General features: G+C 37.0%; 1 protein-coding gene across 4 annotated transcripts; it reads right to left on the reverse strand.

Annotated features, from left to right (window-relative positions):
• Nucleotides 1–520: 520 nt before the first annotated feature.
• Nucleotides 521–22,417, reverse strand: foxp3b (forkhead box P3b). 4 transcript variants are annotated; one of them, XM_019349243.2, is made up of 14 exons: nt 22,353–22,417; nt 21,913–22,072; nt 13,649–13,761; nt 12,995–13,033; nt 11,886–11,976; nt 11,244–11,412; nt 5,517–5,609; nt 4,568–4,655; nt 4,085–4,153; nt 3,811–3,964; nt 3,460–3,536; nt 2,830–2,931; nt 2,496–2,617; nt 521–793 (listed from the first exon to the last, which is right to left on the reverse strand). In XM_019349243.2, exons 3-14 carry the CDS (start codon nt 13,757–13,759, stop codon nt 736–738), a joined length of 1,173 nt encoding a protein of 390 aa, XP_019204788.1. In that variant the 5' UTR covers nt 13,760–13,761; nt 21,913–22,072; nt 22,353–22,417; the 3' UTR covers nt 521–735.
• Between the last annotated feature and the right edge of the window lie 5 nt (nt 22,418–22,422).

Raw genomic sequence — 22,422 nt, forward strand, 5'->3', positions numbered from 1 at the left:
ACTGGTCCTTAAAATATGCCCTTCTCTTGTAGGTAGAACAAAGTGGACCACCCCCACTCAGGATAGAGGTAAAGATGTGAGGTTTGCCCTCACAAAACTGTGTCACCATATCTGACACAACTGATTCGCCTATCTCACAACTATGCTTCCTCAGACAGGACTGTCAAATGTCTTTTATGATGGGACCTGATGCTGTTTGGGAGATAAAGTGTAACTCTAATCTCATCAATACACTTGTTAGATACATTAATTTACTCCCGAGTTTTAGTGATATTTGGTAGATCTCTCATCATCATTACATCATCAGTAATTGACAATTCGCCATCCTGAACATCCTCACACTGCCTTTGCTAGATTACCTCATCTTAATTACATGTCTGTTTAACATGAAGACAGAAACGTGTATGAAACAATGTAAAGAGTCTCTGCAAGAGATGTCTGAACTCTTACCTACTGACTGGAGGAAACTCATGAAACTAATTCATGAATGGATAAAATGAGAACAATGATGAGACACCCACAAAGGTCAGATTCATTTATTTTTAGAATGAGTGAGCACAAAAACATTTGTCAGACATGGGCACAAATATCATAATGTAATAACCTACAAATCATAATCAAGTCTTCAATCTGAGCACAAACTAGATAAACTTCAAAGATTCTTCATCCAGCAGATGTTCTTCCTGCTGCTCGTTATCTGATGATATCTGGATGTGAGCAGCTCAGCGCTGGTGCTCAGGGGTTTCCAGGAGAGTAATGGGAGTAGGCTGTGAGCCACTTCACGGGGCAATCCCTAAAATCAAACACAGTTAGTGTGATTCACAAGCACAGTGGAGTAACACTAACACCAGCCACTCACTTTATGTTTGCCAGTAGGGATTTCTCCAACTCCCTTTTGTTTTCTATCGTCCCACTTTCTTTTTCTTTCTTTTGACTTAAATATATTTTTACATGTCTTTCCCTTAATACCTGCTCTATCTGTAGGATTTGGAATTGTTTAAGCCTTTCAAGATGGTTTACCGTCTAGTGTCTAGCTCTAGGTACTTCATAGTAATTAGTTTTCTCAGCTTTCTCTGCTTGTGCTCTGTACTGTGAAGCAAGTTACTAGGAAAGAAAGCTGTAGAAATTGCAACCATGCAAGTTAACAGACTTTTCAACATCACAGCTCTATCATTAAGTTGGAAGTGGTGTAGTACATGATGATCTTTAATCTCAAACATCAGCTCCTGTTGAACAGGTTAGATCTGCAGCAAAAGCTGCCAGTATCAATATTAGTTCTGTAATATTGAAAGCCCAGGAATAACTCTCAAGTTTCCTGGACAATTCCACATTTTGTTTCAAAGTCTAGGAAATTGTCCAGAAAGACCACTTTCAAAGTCAAAGTGGTCTTTCTGTGTTTATCATCTGGTGTCCCCTTTTCTCTGTCTTCATGTCCGATGTGAATGTTCTTGGCTCCGTGTCAGTGTGTTTTACTTTCATGTTTGACCTTAATTTCCTGATTGTTCGCACTTGTGTTCGTTATGTTTAGCTGCGTCGTTTTCCCCACCTGTCTGCACTTATCTATAAATCCTGACTTTGTGCAGGCAGGCCTGTCTTGGGTCTGTGTGATTATTTTGAATTTCTCACTTTTGGGATTTTTTTTATTGGTCTTTGCTTTTAACTCCATGAAATGCTTGATTTTGATCATGTCTGCTGGAGTCTTGGTCTTATCTTCACAGATCTCAACAGTTAGGACGTTTTCTAAAGAATACCTCATATTTTTTTAATTCCTCAGCAGAGCAGAGAACAGAGGTCTGTAGTATAAAGCAAGATTTGGGATTATTCAGTAAATCCAAGGTGGTTTCACTTCTTATATCCACACATCGGTACGGTAACTTGTGTAGTAGACCAAACTTGCGTGATGGGATATTCACTCCTAGGGAAAGTTTACAGCAGTACTGAATGTTTTCTACTTGTGAATAATCTTTCTCAGTGCAAAATATTTGAAATTGGCCTTTTAACCCTTGCCAGATTAAAGGGCAACAAGAATTGTTTTTTTAGGATCACTCGTAATATTCTAGTACACAGATGAAATCTCCAGACCTGCAAACCTTCCTATCCTCTTCTTTTATATATGTGTTCACGCTTACAGATGATTCATTAATGAAATGGATTTGACACTGCTTCTGGATTTTGGCTTAGTTTTTTTTTTTTTAATATATAATTACATGGTGTAACATGTCATGTGTTGTTCATCTGCAGTTGTAATTATCATTTGAAGAACTGCTAATGACCCCCTGATTGTTATTATATCCTGATATGTTCAGGCTGTCCTTTCTCTTTACAGTGACTGTACACTGTGAAACCCTGGTTGAGTTACAAAGCTGACCACATAGCCTGATTGCTGATGTTGGGGTAAATGAAACAAGATAACAGAAAGTTATCAAGAGTTTGTTAATTTGCTTCCTATTGTACACTTCTGCTGTACTGTGTGTTCGTGTCGAAGATGTTTGTACCGCTGATACTTCTGACCCTTCCTCCTTTGGTACTCCATTTCATCTACTGTCCACACAGCTCCCTTTCCTCCCTCCACTCGCACAAAACATTTGTGAAGGCTGAGGTTGTGACGCACTGCATTCTGGAGAGAGGATAAAGATACAAGGAAACAATTCTATCGACATAGAAGCCATGTTATTAAAAACAGTACAGTATAGTGAGATGTTCTGGTTGGCACAGTTTTTTCTTCTATGTTAAACTGTGTCCAAATGTTCAGTTTATTACAATAAGAAGCACTTGTATTCTGTACACAAGTAGGCATCACAATTAATATTTCATCCAAATAGTACAAACCTTCCAGGTGGCAGTGTTATGTCTGAAGTAGAAGAACATGGTAGTGAACCAGTTGTAAATCTCATTCAGAGTACGCTGTTTGTCTGGAGACTCCAGGATAGACTGCAACCAGTCACACACGGAAGGGTAAGCAGTGGCAATATTTGGCAAATTAGTCATAAATAGCTACAGTTTGCAGATAAAACCCAACTCCCACTGTAAACCTTTGAGGAAGACTTACAAAGCCTTGAGCCACCCTTCATTTTATTTATATTTGGTAGGAAAATGGGAAATAGGTAAGACATTCAAAGCTCTTCTTTGGATGTTGGCTGGCTTTTGTTTGCGCAAAATATAATTTTAAGCCTGTCAAAGTGTGTTGCAACTATTGATGCAACTAAAGAAATGGAAACAAACGATGATTTTGTGACAGGCTACAAATAAAGTGTCTAAAGATACAATTTAAAAGCATGAAACCTTTTTTTCTTTCCAAGGTCTTTTGTAAAGTATCTGAATATGTTGCAGTGACTTGAAAAAAAAAAACACATCCAGAGAGTGTGTATAGAAGTGTATACTTTAGAGCCTTGAGAAATCACGGACCAGTTCAGATCAGACCAATTTCACAAATGAAAATGAAACATTAGACAAACTCACCCATCTTATCAAGTACGCATAGGTGTAAGGAGGCCTGATGTTGTTGTATTTGTAACACTCAATACTGGGAACCAAATCTATAAAGGAACAGTGGGTGTTTCTCATCAGTTTGTCCCATCAAACACACTTCTTTGGATAATGTGCTTTTGAAACATATTTAGAGATAAAACACAACATGCAACAAATATACAGGTACTGCACATTTCAGCTGTCAAATGTAATCATTTGTATTAGCTAATAAGCTCTAATAGCATTTTATCTGAAAGAACATATGTTATGGTGAAAACGTAATGTGCATAAAATAGTAAAAAAGTCCATTTGTGTGTGAATCCTAGTGAATTTCACTGTTACCTGGGAGGAGATGATCAGAAGCAGTAGGTCTGTTGCCATGCTGAACCAGCTCTTCCAGATGTTTGGTGGCCCACTGTTGCACTCTGTCTCCAGTGGTAACCTGAGGCTGCGGCAGGAACAGAGGAAGGCTGTATTGCCACTCAGAAGCTGCCTTCTGCATATAATGATGAAGGTGGATGTGAACAGACACAGCCATTTATTTTCTCTCCGGAAGAAAAATAAAGCAATATTTCAAGGAAATTCTTGTTTTTACTGTGTTAGCGTGTAGACATACCGAATCAGAGTATTTGTCCTCTGAGAGATGAAGTTGCATTGCAATGAGTTTCTGTTTTTCCAGAATGAGCTGAAAAAAGAGAATTCCCATATATCACTGGATTACTCCTATTTTCAGGAGTCTGGATAACCAAGTTCATGTGTCTACTCTTCATTGCTTCCTTGTTAAAATGCTTCTTCTCAGATTCATTTAGACTGATCTCATAGTAACATAGTAAAATATAGAACATAACAGAAGACTTCACTATCAGAATGCTGGCTCACTTATGATTCTGGAAGTTTCGAAAAGCAGAATGGGATGCAGAGCCCTCAGTTATCTAGCTGAAACTTCAACTTTAACTAAAACTTTCCTTTTAAGCTTATAGCTAGTGTGAGATTGAGTAAGTCTGAAAGAAAAAGAAACGTGTATCTATTTTTGGACACATTTACACATGAGCATTCATATAGCATAGTGCTGCTGTAGCCTCGTTTCTCTGGGTTCTACCTGACTTTCCATGTACTGAACAATATCCTGCTGGACCCTCCATTGAGCAATACTTCTGTCACCATGTCCGTGTTCAGAATGAAGATGCCTAAAAGACAAATTATCACAAGGTATATTCAGGGTTAATACAGGGTTTAAAAAATATCCAGAGCTACCTGCCCTGTGTAAAAAGGGATCAAAATCTAATAATTGGTTGTGTAAAGACAAAGAAAGACTTTTGAAAACACAAACAATACTACGTGAAACCAAATTTATTGTCAAACGAAACTAAAAGTAATGCAGAAAGGTATCCAAACAAAAAGTATAAAAATTAAAATCAAATATTTGTAACATTAAAAATAACATTAAAACAAAAACTACACAATTAAAAAAATATATTTTAATATATGTGCAATTAAAACAAAGAGTGATATTTTGACTGGTTTGTCTCGGTGAACACTACCACTGTTCATTTAAGAATGTCTCTTATTTTTTGTCAATAGAGCTCAAATTTAGAAGATTGAAATGGTCTCCAGACCTTTAGTCCGACTCCTTTTTAAAACAATGCAAATATCCAGTAGAATATCCTGGAAAATAGAACCCACACGGTCCACAGTGGGCAACTCACTGTGGGGCACCTGTACTAGCATGATATTTCAGGCCCAATGACCCCACCATGGGCTGCCCCTGGTGTGGGCTGAGAGTGAACCGCCAACACTAAGCACATAGGGGCCTGTTGTGGGGCCCGTGCAGACCTGCAGTGAGCCCACAGTAATGCCAATCAATGAATAAATCATTGACTGTTGTTGTGAATGGGTGCTATATAAATTTAACTGAACTGAAATGGATTGAATTAATAAATGCTACTGGTTTTGTTGTGTCCAGAAATGAGAAAATAGCCTTTTCCAACCATGCCACGCCACACACACACACACAAAATGTATTCATTGAATCAATGCACAGTTCTTACTTCAAGAAACTAGAGAAGTCTTCAAATACTGCTTCACAGCCAGGCCATCGGCAGAGCCCACTCATGAGCAGAACACTGGTCCCCTGTGGGATGCTGGAGGAAACAGAAATGTCTCAGTGATGTAAGTGTGACACTTATGAGTCAAGAGTGTAAAAACATAACGCACCAAAACCAAGACTTACAAACCATTTTCTGCCAATCTGAGTTTTGATATGAAAAGTTTCCTAACCCATATATTCAGGATTTATGCATTGCACTGCTATGTGATGCATAAAATATGCTAACTGCAATATGCAGATACAAAGGTCTGTTGTTTTTGGAGCAGGGTATGAGCCATTTTTTTCTTAAGCTGTCCTATAGGTAAAGAAATATGAGACAGAAATAAAAGTGAGATAGACAGAACTCAAAAATGATAGCTATAAACCGACATCTTAATATGAGGTTCAAAAAATAATTCTTGTGGACCAACTTCTTCCAAGTACTAGTAAGGGTGACAGGGTGTGATGAGCAATTAGAGACAACTAATTTATTAACAAGTCTATGAACCAAATTTTAAATTAAGAAAAAATTAATCGTTATTAAAGCCCTGACTTTGGTGATCACAAATATATATAAATACATATAATTAAGTTGTTTAGCAGTTTGAAAGATTAAAATGCTATCACAAGTCATTTAAGAAATGGACACTGCAAACCTACATAAATGAACACTTTATTCTTTATTCATGAACATCCAGGGATGATTTGCTTTTTACTTTTTCAATCTACTCTTTCAACTGTCCTAAAATGCTGTGAATATTTTGAAAATCACAAACTTTGTAGCCAGTGGCATAAAGTTTGGCCATATCTATGGGAAATGAAAACAAAATAATAAAAATTAGAATCATGATTATTGAAAAAATAGCTGTTACATAATGACAGAGTTAAAGACCAGGCTCCACCCACTAAAATTAGATACAAATTTACAACAGCTCTTATGCCACATCTAAAAAATGAAATATAATGTCAGTCAAAAGAGATCACATGTTTCTCTTGGTGTAATATGAACCACCAGCTCACCTTACCCCCAGTCTTTGGGCTCATTCTCACCATAGCCAAGTGCTCATTTTAGTGAACCAAAAGTCAATTTTTTTTTAATGTGCTGGCTTTTCATCAACATACACTACCAGTCAGAAGTTTTAGAACACCCCAGTTTTTCAGTTTTTATTGAAAATTATGCAGTTTAATGTCTCATTGCACTCTGAAATTAAAGCATAGTACAAAAAAGCAATTACAGCCAAAATCAATTTATAGAGCAAAATTTATTCTAAACTTTTGACTCATCAAAGTAGCACCTGATATAACAGCTGAACACACCTGCAGCATTGTTTCTACAATAGAAACAAATATTCTCCCATATCTGTAGCAGAAGTTCCCATAAATGTGGACCTTGTAGGTTGCTTTGCTTTCATTCTTCTGTCCACTGTGCTGGACACTCCATGTTTCCAAGCTCATCCTCTAGTTCTTTGTTCCTGAGGTAGTTCTGGCACAGCTTGGACTCACGTTTTGGGTCATTATCTTGCTGTAGGATGAACCCCTGACCAACTAGGTGCATACCAGTGGGTACTGCATGGTGCTGCAGAATGCTGTGGTAGTTGTTTTGGTTCAGAGTGCCTCTCACTCTGTACGAATAACTGACTCTGGATCCAGTAAAACAGCCCCAGACCGTCATCTCACTGTGGACCCATCCTTTTGCCTATTCAACGGTGTACAAAGATCCTGTGTGATGAACCAAAGATTTCAAACGTTGATCCATCAGTCCATAATACCTTCTTCCAGTCTTCAGTAGTCCAATGGCGGTGTTTCATGACACAGTCAAGCCTCTTTGTCTTATTCTGACGTCTGGCTTTCTTGCTGCAATTCGTCCTGTCAAACCTGCAGCTCAAAGTCTTCTCTTCACAGTAGAAACTGAGACTTTCTTACTACGACCCCTACTGAGCTGTGCTTGAAGCTGTTGTCCTGTGAGCCGCCGATCACACAAGCTGTTAACTCTCAGAAACTTGTCGTCTGATTCAGGTGTGTCTTTGGGTCTGCAGACCTCTTCCTGTCACAGTTTGTTTCTGAGCCTTTGGATGGTGAAGGAAACTGTGCTCACTGACACTTTGACTTTCTTTGCAGTTTCTCTGTAGGACAGACCTACATTTATAAGTGTTATGATGATCTGTCTCTCTTCCATTGTTAATTCCCGTTTTCTCACCATTTTTGTAGCATCACACTACTTTCTGCAGTACAATACTGTTCAACTGATGCTGACGAGGGTATGGTACCACAGTGTGTTCCAACACTTCTTTTATGCAGACAGAGGAGGTTGGAAGTAATCCAAAAAAGTTGGAACACCTGTAGGAATTAGTAGCACCAGCTTTCAAGGCTTGATCAACCTCCATTTTTGCAGAACAGCTTTAAATTGTTAATACATTTTGCGTTCCCTGAAAAAGGCCTTTTTGCATAATTCAGATGTTAATTTTTCAGTTCAGGGTAACCTTACCTTTTTTTTTTTAACCTCTGGCAGTTCACCAGCTTTGTATCATTTCAAGCTATTCATTGTACTTGAATGACTTGAACTGCAATAAATAACTGGAAAAATTGGGGTGTTCTAAAACCTTTGACCGGTAGTGTATGTGATTTTCATTTTATGATGTAAAATCATGCTGCAACAGCTGCCATAGGCTCCTGCTCCCTGTGACCCATAAACTGGATAAGCAGAAGACGATGGATGGATAACAACAACTGTGCATGGTTGCTGTGCAAGTGGAACCCACTCACTCTCAGACCTGGGGTATGAGATACTGTTGATTTGTCAAATAATGGGACAATTCCACAGCTTCTACAATCACCTTTAGCAGTAGTAACTTGCAGTAACTGAGTAATTGTTTTCTGTACGACTTCAACAGTCTCTCACATTATTATAGAAAATGGAGCTTATTCCCAGTTTTATTTATCTATGAACCCAGAATCAGTTAGTTAAACAATAGTCAAGTCGTAAAGACATAAAGGCCTAGATGACCTCTAATTTTTTATTTCTAAATTAAAACAAATTGAAGTTATTGTACTTGGACCTAGAAGTCTCCAGTCTTCCTGGAAGACAGCGACTCATCTTAGAGTTATTTTTGATCACGATATACCTTTCGATATGAACACTAAACAAAGATCTAAGATCTTTGTTTAACAACAGTGTGTCCTGCAGAGGAACGGCTTGGCCCAGAAGATGAGCCACAGACAAAGTAAAACTAAAAAACTAGTTCACGCATTTGTTACTTCTAGGCTGGACTACTGTAGTTCCCTGTTACTAATCCTCAGTGAAAGCTCAGTGAAAAGCCTTTAATCTAAATTGCTCCAGAAAAAGTGCTGACAGGAACTAGAGAGAGCATACAGCAAGTAAAGTAAGTACTGAACACTTCACAAAATAATTTCTAAAGGTGCTATTGAGATGACATTCTCATCAGATGTCAGTAACAACCATTCCAAAAACATGCAATGAAATAAAACCATATGTCAGTAGATGTCCATAAATGAAGATATATGTAATAATGAGAAATGAAACATGAGTATGAAACACAGTGAAATGTATTTAATACTTCATAGAAGAGCATTTTTTTTTTTTCAAGATGCTGCATGTATGGAGAAACTAGTCACATGCATTGCTCAGGTGTGATTTTGGGCCATTCTTCCACACCAACAGTCTTTAAATCCTTATGGTTACGTCTATGAGCTTTAGTTGTTTCCATAGATTTTCAGTTGGATTCAGGTCAGGTGATTGACTGGGCCATTATAGCAGCTTTATTTTTTTTGTCTGAAACCAATTGAGAGCTTCCTTGGCTGTGTGTTTGGGATCACCGGCTTGCTGAAATGTCCACCCTTGCTTCATCTTCATCATCCTGGTGGATGGCAGCAGATTTTTGTTAAGTTTTCCTCTATTTATTTTTCTTTGAATTATACGAAGCGTGCCAGTGCTATATGCAGAAAAATAGCCCCACCCCATGATGTTCCCACCACCAAGCTTCATTTTTAGTATGGTGTTTTTGGGGAGCTTTTCAGTGCGTTTTGACCTCCAGACATTGCATGTATTATCATTATTATTGTTAAACCGTAGCAGTGGCAGTCAGCAGTGGTGAGCATGCATACATGGCATACGGCCATGGCAGTTGAGTGCATTACTTATTGTTTTCTTTGAAACAATAGTACCTGCTGATTCCAGGTCTTTCGTTGACTCTTGCACAACTCTGCTGATAACTCTTTTCACTCCTCTGTCTGAAATCTTGCAGGAAGCACTTGTTTGTGGCCAGTTTATGATGAATGATGTTCTTTTCACTCCTGAATTATGGCCCCACAGTGCTCACAGGAACATTCAGTAGTTTAGAAATTCTTCTGTAGTCAGTGGCATCATATGCTGCAACAATGTGGTTGTGAAGCTCAATGGTTTTACCCATCATGAGATGTTTCTTGTATGACACCTTGGTAATGAGACACCTTTTTATAGGCCATCATTTGGGGCCGAACCAGCGCTGATATTAATTTGTAGTGGCTCATGACTAATTACTCATAGATTTCAGCTGATCTCATTCCATGCTGTTTTCTTCATGTGTTCAATACCTTTTTCCTTTTTGTCATTTCTCATTATTACACATAAGTTAATTTAATTACATCTATGGTTCGATTTGCATGTGTGGATTGGATGGATTGTTACCAACATCTGGTAAGAATTTTATGTCAATAGCACCTTAAGAAATATACTTACTTAGAAAATTGGTGATGTGTTCAATACTTGTATGAAACATTGTATGTTTCCCATACTGGCTTCTCTTCACTGGCTCTCTATTAAATCCATCCATCCATTCGCTTCCGCTTATCCTTTTCAGGGTTGCGGGGGGCGCTGGAGCCTATCCCAGCTGTCATAGGGCGAGAGGCAGGGTACACCCTGGACAGGTCGCCAGTCTGTCGCAGTCTGTCTCTATTAAATCAAAAATCAAATTTAAAATCCTTGCTCCTTACATACAAGAATAATCATGCCCCATCTTATCTTACAGTAGAGCATGCTGTTCTCAGACTGCAGGCTTACCTGTGTGTATTTAACAGTAGAATGGGAGCCTTCAGTTTCCAGGCCCCTCTTCTGTGGAACCAGCTCCCAGTTTGGATTTAAGAGACAGACACCCTCTCTGCTTTTAAGATTAGGCTTAAAATAGCTTTTTGAAGCTTACAGTTAAGGCTGGATCAGGTAAATTTAGTCGCCTGCAGCTGGGGGACACTCACCTCTTTCCACTATACACCACTACTGCATGTCATTAAATATTGTCTTCTTTTTCCCATTGTTGATTTCCTGACCTGTCTCTTTATGCTTCCCTGGTCTCTTTTCTTTCTCCTTACCCCAACTGGTTGCAGCAGATGACTGCCTCTTCCTGAGCCTGCTCCTGCTAGAAATTTCTTCCTGATAAAGGCGAGTTTTTCTTTCCCTTTATTGTAAAATACTTCTCATGGGTAACTGTCGGATAGTTGGAGTTTTCTCTCTTAAATTGTAGGGTCTTTATTTTTACAGTCTAAAGCACCTATGAGATTTGGCACAATATAAATAAAATTGAATTGAACTGAATTAATTCAATTCCAATTCAATTCAATTTTATTTATATAGCGCCAAATCACAACAAAAGTCGCCTCAAGGTGCTTTATATTGTACAGTAGACAGCGTAATTGTTACCCGTCATGAAGCCGGGCCTCAAGAGAGGTCTGCTTTTGAATGTCTCCCCTCCTCAAGGAGAGGAAATGATGGCTCGATGTGGGAGAAGAGCCCATGTGAGGCGAAGGTTCCTGAAGAATATGGCATGCATCCACCTCTTCCTTGCAAATGGAGACTGCTGCACTGCTTTCTGGATGCACCAGGGGAAGAAAAGATTGATGTAGGTTCTTGCCATACAAAGTGAAACCTAATACTATATGCTGCTGGTGCTACACTACCTAACTGCTATATTACTATACTAAAAAAAATTCTTAAGACCTAAAATAGAGCACCAGCATCTTACACTCAGCAAATCATAGAACTAACACATTTGTCATAATGTCATTACAAGCACAGAAAAAATCCTACAATTAATTAAAAGAATTAGCATATAACACTTAAACTTATAAAAAAACAAACAAACAAAATCCTTAGTTTCAGTATTTCATATGTTGTTTTTTTTTTAAATATGGAGCTTACAAGTTCTGCATTTCAATACATTTTATATTTGTCTCTATAAGGTTATCTTTTATTTTAGAGAATGATTGTAAGACGATTTGTATGCATTAAATGCAAATCGTCTTCTCCTAAAGTAAAGCAAAAGACATTTAAATATCTGTATACCACGTCGTTGCCTGTAAGCGACTGGGGAAATGTGACGCAGAACTGATGGTCTCTGCTGCTTCTGTCTAATGCCTTCCATACTGCTCCAGCACTGGAAAGAAAAAAGGATTGATATTGTTTTGGCTGTAACATAATATAGTTTCTTTTTAATCACTAGGCCTCATTCAAAAACATTTTTTATTTGGATTTTTTCCCCCCATTTTTTAGGAAAAAGTGATGTTTAACATTTGATAGTTTACTGATAGCTATATGTGACAAACTGTTTGCCATTTGTTTCTGTGAATTACAGCGAATGACAATATCCTCCATACACTATTTACTCACATCACATAAAAAATTTAGTTAAATCCTCTTTTTTTGTGTGTCATGTATCAGGACAAGTACTTTCTGAGATATCATCATTTGTACAGTCAACACTCTTAAAATTGTAAATATATATGTAAATGTTATATTTTTAATGAAAAATAAAATTCTCATTAGGTTTGCACCATTCTTTTCATATAGGGGTTTTAGGTTTATTCCAATGAATCCCAGCTCTGGAATCGGAATTGTCCAACTGGACAAATCTGGGATTTTACAGTAGAAATAATCACGTGTACAGACTAGTAAAATGTGTTTATTTCCATTGTTATTTTCTGTAACTAATTTCCCTGACCAGCATGAAGGGGCAGTATCCAGCTGGGCGTGAAGTTTGCAACTAGATTAGGTCCAAGCATCCCTGTACCCTCATCAGCTGACTTTAAATCATCAGGTTTTTGAGGTTTCCCTACTTTCTGTGATGACTGGGTGCCATCACTTTGCTTCATCTCAGCTAACTAGACTCGCTGAACCTGATTTGTTGTATTGTGCTGCTGTTGGTGGCTTCTGTAATTATCTGAGAAATCGTAGAGCTTCCTTTTTTGCTAATTTTACAAACTGTCTAAGAAGTCAGTCCTTCAACTTTACTGACTGAAATTTGTGTGTATTACTATAAATGTTAGTTAGCACTACAGTGCTTAATACATTTATTAGACCAACTGTCATAAAAACAAGAAAACACAAATAGTAATTTGTCAAAAATGAGTTTAAACTAAAAGTTATTTAATAGGCAAATAACAAACTCAACTCACAGTTTTAGATCCAAATTTTAGCTGGCAGTCTGGACTTGTCTGAGATGTCAGAAATTAATCATACATGTGCATTACCATTTTTTCTGCTTTTTTCTGAAAATTCATGCAACAATAATTTAAAAATAATTATAATAAAGACACATATATAACTTTTAAAAATAAACATTATCTAACATTATATCCAGTGTATACAGTTTAACCAACTACTACAGCTCCCAACTAGAACATAAAAAACTCCCATTTTTGATAATAATAAAACATCATTAAACTTTCTCTTGTTTATTTTAAGCTTATTTTGACAGACACTATAATAATAGATTTCATAAATCCTTCTTTCCAAAAAGCTTTGATGCTGTGCAGAATTTAAACACTGACGCAAGACATTTCACTGGAGTCAGATTCAAAATGACCTTACTGTATATTTTACAAAAAACACATTTGCTAGTTTCAACATTTGAAATGTCATCTTTGTATTGTTTATGTTACGTAGGCTTTAAATGTTTAGTAACTGAAGTCACTGAATATGGTTTCATTTACATCCACACTGCATCTGAATTTTGATGAAAATGGACTTTGTACTACGAACACGTTTTAGTAGAATCTTTGTTAAGGAAACAAGTTTATTCCAATTAAGTGATGTTATTTGTTACATACCTGACTTCCTGACACAGACATGGGTGGCTCTTCCATCTGTTTGATGCTGTCAAGTTGGCGTTCGACTTTTTGTTGTCCAAATTTCATGTACTCATCAGAAGTCTCTGGCATTTCTTAAGACACAGAAGACACATTAATGCTTCACTAGAAACCAAATTTTATCATGGAAGTTTTGTCATTTTCTACTCCATCTTCTACTCCAAGTAAGTAAGGTGTGTTACTTTAATTTAATTTAATGTACATATATATATATATATATATATATATATATATATACATATATATATATATATATGTATATATATATATATACACATACATATATATATATACATACATATATATATATGTATATATATATATATATATATAGATATATATAGATATATATAGATATATATATATAATATATATTAAGTATTAGGTGTGGATTCTTTTCTTTAGTTGCAAGTGTCCTAATAAGATGCTAAGAAGCTAAATTGTTTGAGTGATCAAAGAGTCAAAGTGCTTAGAACTTCTTCAGAACTATGCACCACCAAAGTTTATTAATAGCTATGTAAAACATTATTTATTATTTAATCATTTTTAGAATGTGACATGATTCTAACGGCAGTCATATGACTTACACCATTCTGGCTTGGGCAATGCCCAGCTTAACAAGTTCTGCAACAAATGTTGGGGTACCAGGTCATATTAATTAAAAGAGACTACTGGAATAAGAAACACTGACAAGGACAGAGAACACGGAATTGATGGAGTCCTACTATAAGGACCGTGCACAACGGGAGAGGTTACATGCAAAGTATATAGGAACTTTGGATGAGCAGAATACCAACGTCCACACTGACCAAGTAGCACATGGAAGGTGAGTGCTATAACATCAACAAAGGAAATATAATATCAACACTAGAAATACAGAGACTACACCAAAGTGGGAACAAAACTGAGCAGTATGGCTGTAATGAGCCGATCCTGGTAAAAGAGAGCAGTGTGACCAACCGCTGGTTGGTTGACACAAGATCACTACACAACCAAGGATAAGCCTTGCTCAACTCAATGACAAAGTTCCTAGAAGACAGGAAATCAGGCATACAGTAGAGCTTCAAGCATCCAATTATCACACATTCCCCTTTAACAACAATCCAGATGAAAGAATACCTCCAAAAGGTAAGACAGGTGCTTAGAAGCCAATTACACATCTATATACTCAGCTGGATCAGCAGCATCAGGAGACAGATGCCCATGATGTCAAAACATAAGCACCATTTCCACAGAGGCAGGAGTCACCCCAAGCTAACAGGACCCAAGTTGCAGACTGTGCAAAGGTGCCCTGGAGACCTTTTAGCACACAGCAGTGGGACAGGTCTGGACTGGGGCAAAAAATTGGCTCTGATATTTTTGGTCCAGGAGGCCTACAGCTGATTGTCCAGTTTAATATGTGCACATATTTGTGCAATTCTTCAAAGCAATAGTAAAGATGAGTAGCACAAGCAAAAATGTGAAATAGAAGAGAATAAGTAGGTCAAAGTACCAAAACAGGCAGTAATGAAAATGAATGATTGAAGATTATGCTGCTCTCACCTCTAAATTTAACAAATCAAACTCCCAAAGAAAGGGTTGTTCCTATGTGTGGGCATTCTTACAAGCAGCCAGCTGAGCACAGTCAGCAAGAGGATTACTTCAATGTGACTTCAACTTCCAGAGGGAAAGCCTCTAATGTCTGCCTGTGCTTATGCACCAAAAAGCAGTTCAGAATACCTTTGGAGTCTTTGTGTCAGATCCTGGAATGGGTTTAGGATAGGGAATTTATCTCAGAAGTTAGGAAGGTATTGTGTTGCAGCAGCCCATTAAATATAAAATACAAAAATGACACCTCAATAAATCAAAATATGATATGATACACTAAGAAGCTTAAATGTCAAATTATTGTAGGTGCGGTGGGATGAGTTGGTAAAAAGTTCCTGTATCAGTCACTGACTTTGTTATATGAGGTCTTATATCTTGGACACTCAGCTAAAGAGAGGAGCAGAACTTTCAACTGAGTTGCATCCAATTGGCAGGCACAGCTGCCAGTCAGACCTGTAAAGTACTGAGGTCTGACAGAGTCCCCTGTCCATAGGCTCTTTAACTCTGACATTCAGAAGAATTTCACCTGTATCCCAGGTGAGTGTTGGAAGTCGGCAACTTCCTTGCTGGAGGAAGTACAACCTGCCAGTCTTGTATTTTCAGAGACACATGCCACAGTCTCTTCCCCCATTGACAGACTCCACTGTCTTAGACTGCAGATATCGCTTTTGTTCTAAAGCTCCACTGTGAGGTGAAGAGTCATTTTAACCAAAACTGCTGCAGGTAAAGAACTGGATCAGATAAAATACTCAGACCAGCCATCAGGCATCAACAACCAGGCTGCTTTCAATCACATTTCATTCTGACTGAACTTCAGTAGACTGTCTTGAACATGACTACATGTCGAAATGCTTTGAATTTCTGAGATAGTTTGATACATTTAGTGTTACAAGTATCATTTACATATCTTGAGTAACCACAGTCAAAAGTCAGTAAGGTTTTGATGAAAGTAAAAAAAAAAAAAAGTAATTATAGCAATCCTCAAAACAGCTAAGCTACTTCATGAATAAGTTCCATTTTTATTAGACTTGATTTTAAAGAGAAAAATGTCAGACCTCTGGTAGAGGACATGAGATGGCTTTAGGAGGACCCACACATAAACACACTGTGTGTACGTGCCTGTGCTCAGTTATATTTCACAGAGACTGTTAAAAATAATGAAGTTAAATTCAATTAATAATATTACGACAAATCCTGTCTCAAGGTTATTCAACTGTTTGCTAAAAACCCTGGAATAAACAAGTCAGAGTAAAAGATTGCTGACAATCTTCCTACTTGGACAATACTTCAGGGATTTTGACAGTTTGTATCATCAATTGGGGGAGGTGACTCATTTACACGGACTTAATCACATTTATGTTCCGGCTATTTTTCATGCAATAGTATCCTGTTATAACAGCATAGTTTAATAATAGTTTAGTTTCAGACATAACACTATTAGAATGACTTTGTCAAGCAACATAACTTTGCATATTTGGTTATTTTTAAAACTATGTTTTACTTTCTACATACTGTACTACTGCAGATGTGACTGCAAAACAATCAGTGACAGATGTTGTTAAACCTTTTAACCACATTTATACCCTTTGTGCCACAAAAATTATACATTTTTCTTGTATTTCTACCTTTTGCTCCTGCATTAAGTAGGAAGACACAGAAAAGCAAAAAAGTTTGAATGTAATCTCAGAAGCATGTGATTGTGTGAAAAGTCTCCAGGCAATGAGAATCAAGCATTTAATACAGCCATGAACACATTAAAGGCTCAAGTACGTAAAGTCTTTCCTGCAGCAGGCTGTGGTTGTTCGCAGGTGCTCTCTCTCTCGCTCTCTCTCTCTTTCTCTCTCTCTCTCTCTCTCACACACACACACACACACACACACAGATAGCATCAACAAAGAAGTCTACAGAACGAGTGGGAAGCTGTTCTACTTTCATGCTGCATGGTGACATATCACCTGCAAGCAATGGGACCTGCTTTTTTCAAATCAGACAATATTTTTCCTGGAGCAGCACTTCACTATGTGATACTCAGCAAATGTCTGAAAGTTTTTTTAAACTGTTTCAAATCGGTATTTTTCAACATACCGTCATTCATTTCACCCTTCGTTTATTTAATTTAAACCTTTTTAAAGTCCGTACCTTGGTTACATGGTCATGGTTACAATAACACACACCTGGAAATATTGAATATTGGTCTACCCTTTAAAGTTCAGTGTTGATGGTTTTCACCCCCTCTCTCTTGTTATTTTCTGTCAACTCTAGAATTGATTTTTTGCCTGTTGTATGAACAACCAACATATCTGGCTTTTGCGTGTTATATCACTATGCCCTATAGCTGAATGTGTATACAAATCTGGTAAGTGGAGAAAAACACAGAAACACTGACAGTTCTGTGTCAGTGTTTCTGTGTGAAAGTGAGTCAATCACCATAGCCTATGTAAACAACATTAAATAGACGGGTACAGAAGTTGTTATGGAACTGTACTTCATCTGGTTTTGTTAAAAATTAAAGTAAGAGCTAAATTTGAGTCACTGAACCTATTCTTTTGTGTTGTTGGTGCTTTTTGGAGCATTTTAATGGAATTTGCTGACTAAGAATAAAATGACTTGCTATGTAGTACTGGCCCGCCAGTGTTCACTTTTACTAAGTATAATGGATGGATGTGTGTTGTTGTTTCTTATGACATGTGTAAAAATAAATCAGTGTGGTTTTATTTTTACATATAGTGGACACACTAAGTGGCAAAATTCAGACACTTGTCCAGTTTATGGACCATGTAGGACAGTCCTGATACCAGTGAATAGACTGGTATCTTTTTAGTCAAGCCTCTTTCACACACTCTTTTTTAGGCCTAAGCACTTTTAAGGTAACAGTCACGCACACTCATGCAGCTGCACTGGGGACAATTCGGGGTTCAGTACTTAACCCAAGGATACTTGGACAAGAGGGGCTGGGAAATGAACCACCAGGATATACATACCAAGTCACAGATATGTTGTCTATTTAAGTTGGGATGAAAGCCACACGCCAAACTCATCAGGCAATTAAGTTACTCTACAACCTAGAAGCAGCATGCTTGAGTTTTGACATCTTCTGTCTTTCTCTTCTTCTCTGTACTCCTTTCAAGTGGGTGAACTTGAATATATGTGTGTATATATATATGTATATATATATATATATATATGTATATATATATATACACACACACACACACACACATATATATATATATATACATATATATATATATATACATAGCTAGATAGATATAGATATATATATTCTTTCCCCTTCTGCAAGTTCTGCAACTTCAGTTTGGGTCAAAAGACAGTATCATGATAAGTTATTGGGAAAACAAGTCAGTCATTTTAGGCATGCTTGATTTTTCACAAGCTTTCAATTTAATACAGTTTCAGTTTAATACAGTCAGTGCCTCGGTATTCAAATTTCTAAGACATATGTTTGGTTTAAATTTCTTCCATACTTCCAGATTTACCGCTGGAATAAATCTTAATAAATTACGTTGGCACAAGACTCTTGTCGAAATGACATATTTGTCAGTGAAGCAAGTAATGTTTATAATCAACACAGAAATAAAGTATGCACATTTTTGGGGGGTCTGATCCTTTCTTTCAGTTATTGTATCAGACTGAAGGGAAGCGTCTGTACAATGAGCCAAAACAGCACACATACTGAATGTCTGATGCAAATGCACACCCACAACAACAGGAATTCAGTAGAAAGTAAGAGCAGCAGGTTTGTGGCTTCTCAGTGTCACCTTTCATTCTTGTTTTCTTTTTCAGCTTCATCTTACCTGGAGAGGACCATGAAAGTCTGCATCTGTTTTGTCAAAGTGAGGAGAATTTTAGTCATAACCCCACACTAAACATAAGAGATATGATGCTTCATATTTGCTATTTCCTGTCTGGATATTTCATTCGGCCACATTATAGCATGGAAAGTTGCAGATGCCTCATACTGGTACTACTATGAATGTGTGGGTTTACTACTCTCATACTCCCATATCTGAAATAAAACTTCTCAATTACATTGATACATTGAAATCAGCGAGACTGGTGAAGGGTTAATCATTTGTATTAGTATCAGTAAGCATTGTTTTATTTAATTCATTAAAATGGCAATTTTCCCATCTTCACATTCACGTGAATTTGCCTGAAACACACTTGACAGTAAAAACAGACTTAATAACTGAATGTCAGATGATGTTTTAATATGTAAATGGGAGACTGGAAATAAATCCAGTGCGTTTTTATTCTCTGCCTGCCTCATACAGCAGGCTGAATTTAAAAAAAAACAACACTAATAAAATCTAAAGTCAGGTCTTTTTAACAATAAATGACTAACTGGTCAAAATTTTAGTCAACCCTTTCACATATCATCAGAAAGTCAGATTCTATTATAACAGACTCGTTATCTCAAGACATCAATCATCTTTACTTCAGTTTTCTATCAGAGTGGGTTTTCTTGTTCCTCTCAACCTTCAGACCAAGAGGTGTGATGCAGATAAACAGATTTAAAATGAACGGAGGAAAAGGAAGTAGGCCTACACAGAATATTATTGTCATGACTAAAGCTCTAGTTTTTGCACAATAGCACTGATAGCCTCATCACGGCACTAGATAGCACACACACACACACACACACACATATATGTATATTACAGATGTGGAAAATCGCAGATGCTGAAGTGTTTGTGTTCCTGATTCCTGCCAACTGACTTTGAAATTGCGCTGTGAGCAGCCCACCTCACCAGTATAGAATCAGCCTCTTTCCCAGCAACAGCAAAGAATGGCTCGAGCCCCACAGCAACCTTCCCCAGTGCTATAGTTTCACCAAATGTGATATTTGTACGTTTCACTTTTCTGACACTATTCCATAGCTCAGCAATTATTAGATTATTATATAATGATTACAAGATTAATACATGATTTAGCATGCAGAAACCAGTAAATTGCATATGTAAGATGTAAATATGACTATTTTTTAAAATATTAATGCCTTGAAGAGAATATTTGTATGAGGCATACCCTGTTTTATAGAAACTGCACTACATTTTAAACATCGACTGTAAATTTCATGTGATTTCATGTTCAGTTAACACAGAGCTTTTAAGTTGTTCCTCCAGTTTTGCTAGCTAGCATATAACTTGTCATTTCAGCAGTTCTATTGGTCAGTTAGCAATAAATCAGACAAAGATAGAAGAGCAGAATGAAATGTGTTATTAGACAGATGCTCTAAGCCTTTCACAGCGGTAATACACTCTTTACCACTGCACTGTTATTTCCTGGTTTCAGCTAACAAGATGGCTGCAGCTTTTACAAAAGTCTGGAGAGGAGTTTTCACTTTTCTGCCTTTTTTTATTAACAACTCTTGTAACTCTCCTCATCCATACGTCCAACACTGTATACAAGTCTACAAGTTCCACAACAACACACCTCATATTGACAGAACAAAGAACATGCTCTGGGTTATGTTAGTCATTAAAAAAAACAGACATCTAATGCATCTAATACAACACGCCAAAATCATTACCTTAACACACACACACACACACACACACACACACACACACACATTTAGCCAACACATAAATAAAACATGTTTAATAAACATTATGAACGTCTCGAGGTACTTGGTGCCACTAACGTGCAGTAAATGACGGAGGATGTCATTCTGACGCTAAAAGACTGAGACTGTGGTAGAAATGAACTTTAATCATTTAATCCATGAACACTAGGACAAAAAAGTCCAACGGAATGCTTCAGTCCCTGAGGGCACAATTGTTTTAAAAAACTGAGTCATTATAATGGCCTGAAGAGTCCTCACTTCAAAAAGTAAAGAACAAGATTTTTTCAATCTGCTTTTGTATACTTTTAAATAAATAAATGTTAAATACATTTAAATACATTAAAAAAACATGAATATTTTATATTTTATGTATTGACCCTACAAATGTGAATATAAAATGCTTTTCCATTCACTATTTCACCTATGGCTGAGAATCTGAACAGTAAAATGACCATAAACTCTTTCCAGAAACATTCTGTAGATGAAAAAAAAAGTTAAAAGATACTGCAGTTTGGGGGAAATGGATGAGTGAGATTACTCTAAACTGTTCAAATCTGTGAAACTGAAATGGGCTCAGGTCTATAAAAAGAGAGAGCTCGGCCACACACGTCCCACTGTGCAACAGGACCTCTCTGTCACTATTTGATTGACCTCATCATGATCGTAAGCTTTAATAGTGCCAAATGTTTTAGTGTGTGTGTTTTTAAACCGCATGCATATATTAACATATCAATGTTAAATGCACTGTAGTATGAAATCGTCACCTTTGATAAATCTCAAAATTATCATCTTAAAAAGCTTCCCAAAGATTTTTGGGCCCTCATCCTAACGAGACGCCCTCTCTGTTTTCGGTGTCCGTGTATCTGTGTATATGCTGCTTTTGATAAAATTTTGATTTGAAATATTTGGACTGACTGTACATCCTCGTTGACTGAGTGTTGCCATCATCGTAAAGCTTTTAAAATATGCTCTGAACATTTCACTCTGCATTGAGTCCAATTAAATAACTTTTGAAAATTTATTGTAAAACAGTAAGATTTGTGCTTACCGGAGAAGCGTATGCAGAACCTCCTCCTTGCCACAGTCTTCCTTTTCTCAGGTACTTCGAGGGAGAAATGATTCAAGGGGGGAGTAATTCCACAGGAAATATGGTTTTCAGCAACTACGACTTCAAGATGTATGACAGACAGACCTTGTTTTGAGGAAGACTGCAAAGTGCGGTTGGCAACACAAGAAAAAAGTAAAAAAAATAAATAAATTTATATTTCACAAAAAACCGCAAACAACCCAACAACAAAAACAGCACATACAATTTTCAGCTTAATGTTTAATTTTATTCAGCAGCAATGTACTTTTTTGTTTTAAAGGAAAATATAATCAAATGTTAAATATCAGAATCAGTCTTGGTCATCTTGACCTGAAATAAATGTTTCTGGTACTGCTTTATGTACAAACACCAGAATAAAAAGATACATGTTTAGCACTCACCTGACTATCTGAGAGCACGAGGACACATCAAAGCAGCACGACATCAACTTATATTTATACCCAGAGCAGG

This window comes from Oreochromis niloticus, linkage group LG20 (assembly GCF_001858045.2).
Source record: "Oreochromis niloticus isolate F11D_XX linkage group LG20, O_niloticus_UMD_NMBU, whole genome shotgun sequence".
Taxonomy (NCBI): domain Eukaryota; kingdom Metazoa; phylum Chordata; class Actinopteri; order Cichliformes; family Cichlidae; genus Oreochromis; species Oreochromis niloticus.

Bases quoted from the DNA above. Each gene is read 5' to 3' on its own strand.
- foxp3b (XM_019349242.2), bottom strand. From the start codon at position 13,759: ATGCCAGAGACTTCTGATGAGTACATGAAATTTGGACAACAAAAAGTC. The intron at 13,034-13,648 runs GTATGTAACAAA...CTGACATCTCAG, and splicing joins TGTCTGTGTCAGGAAGTCAG to ACAAGTCCAGACTGCCAGCT. The intron at 3,965-4,084 runs GTATGTCTACAC...CATTATATGCAG, and splicing joins AGGACAAATACTCTGATTCG to AAGGCAGCTTCTGAGTGGCA.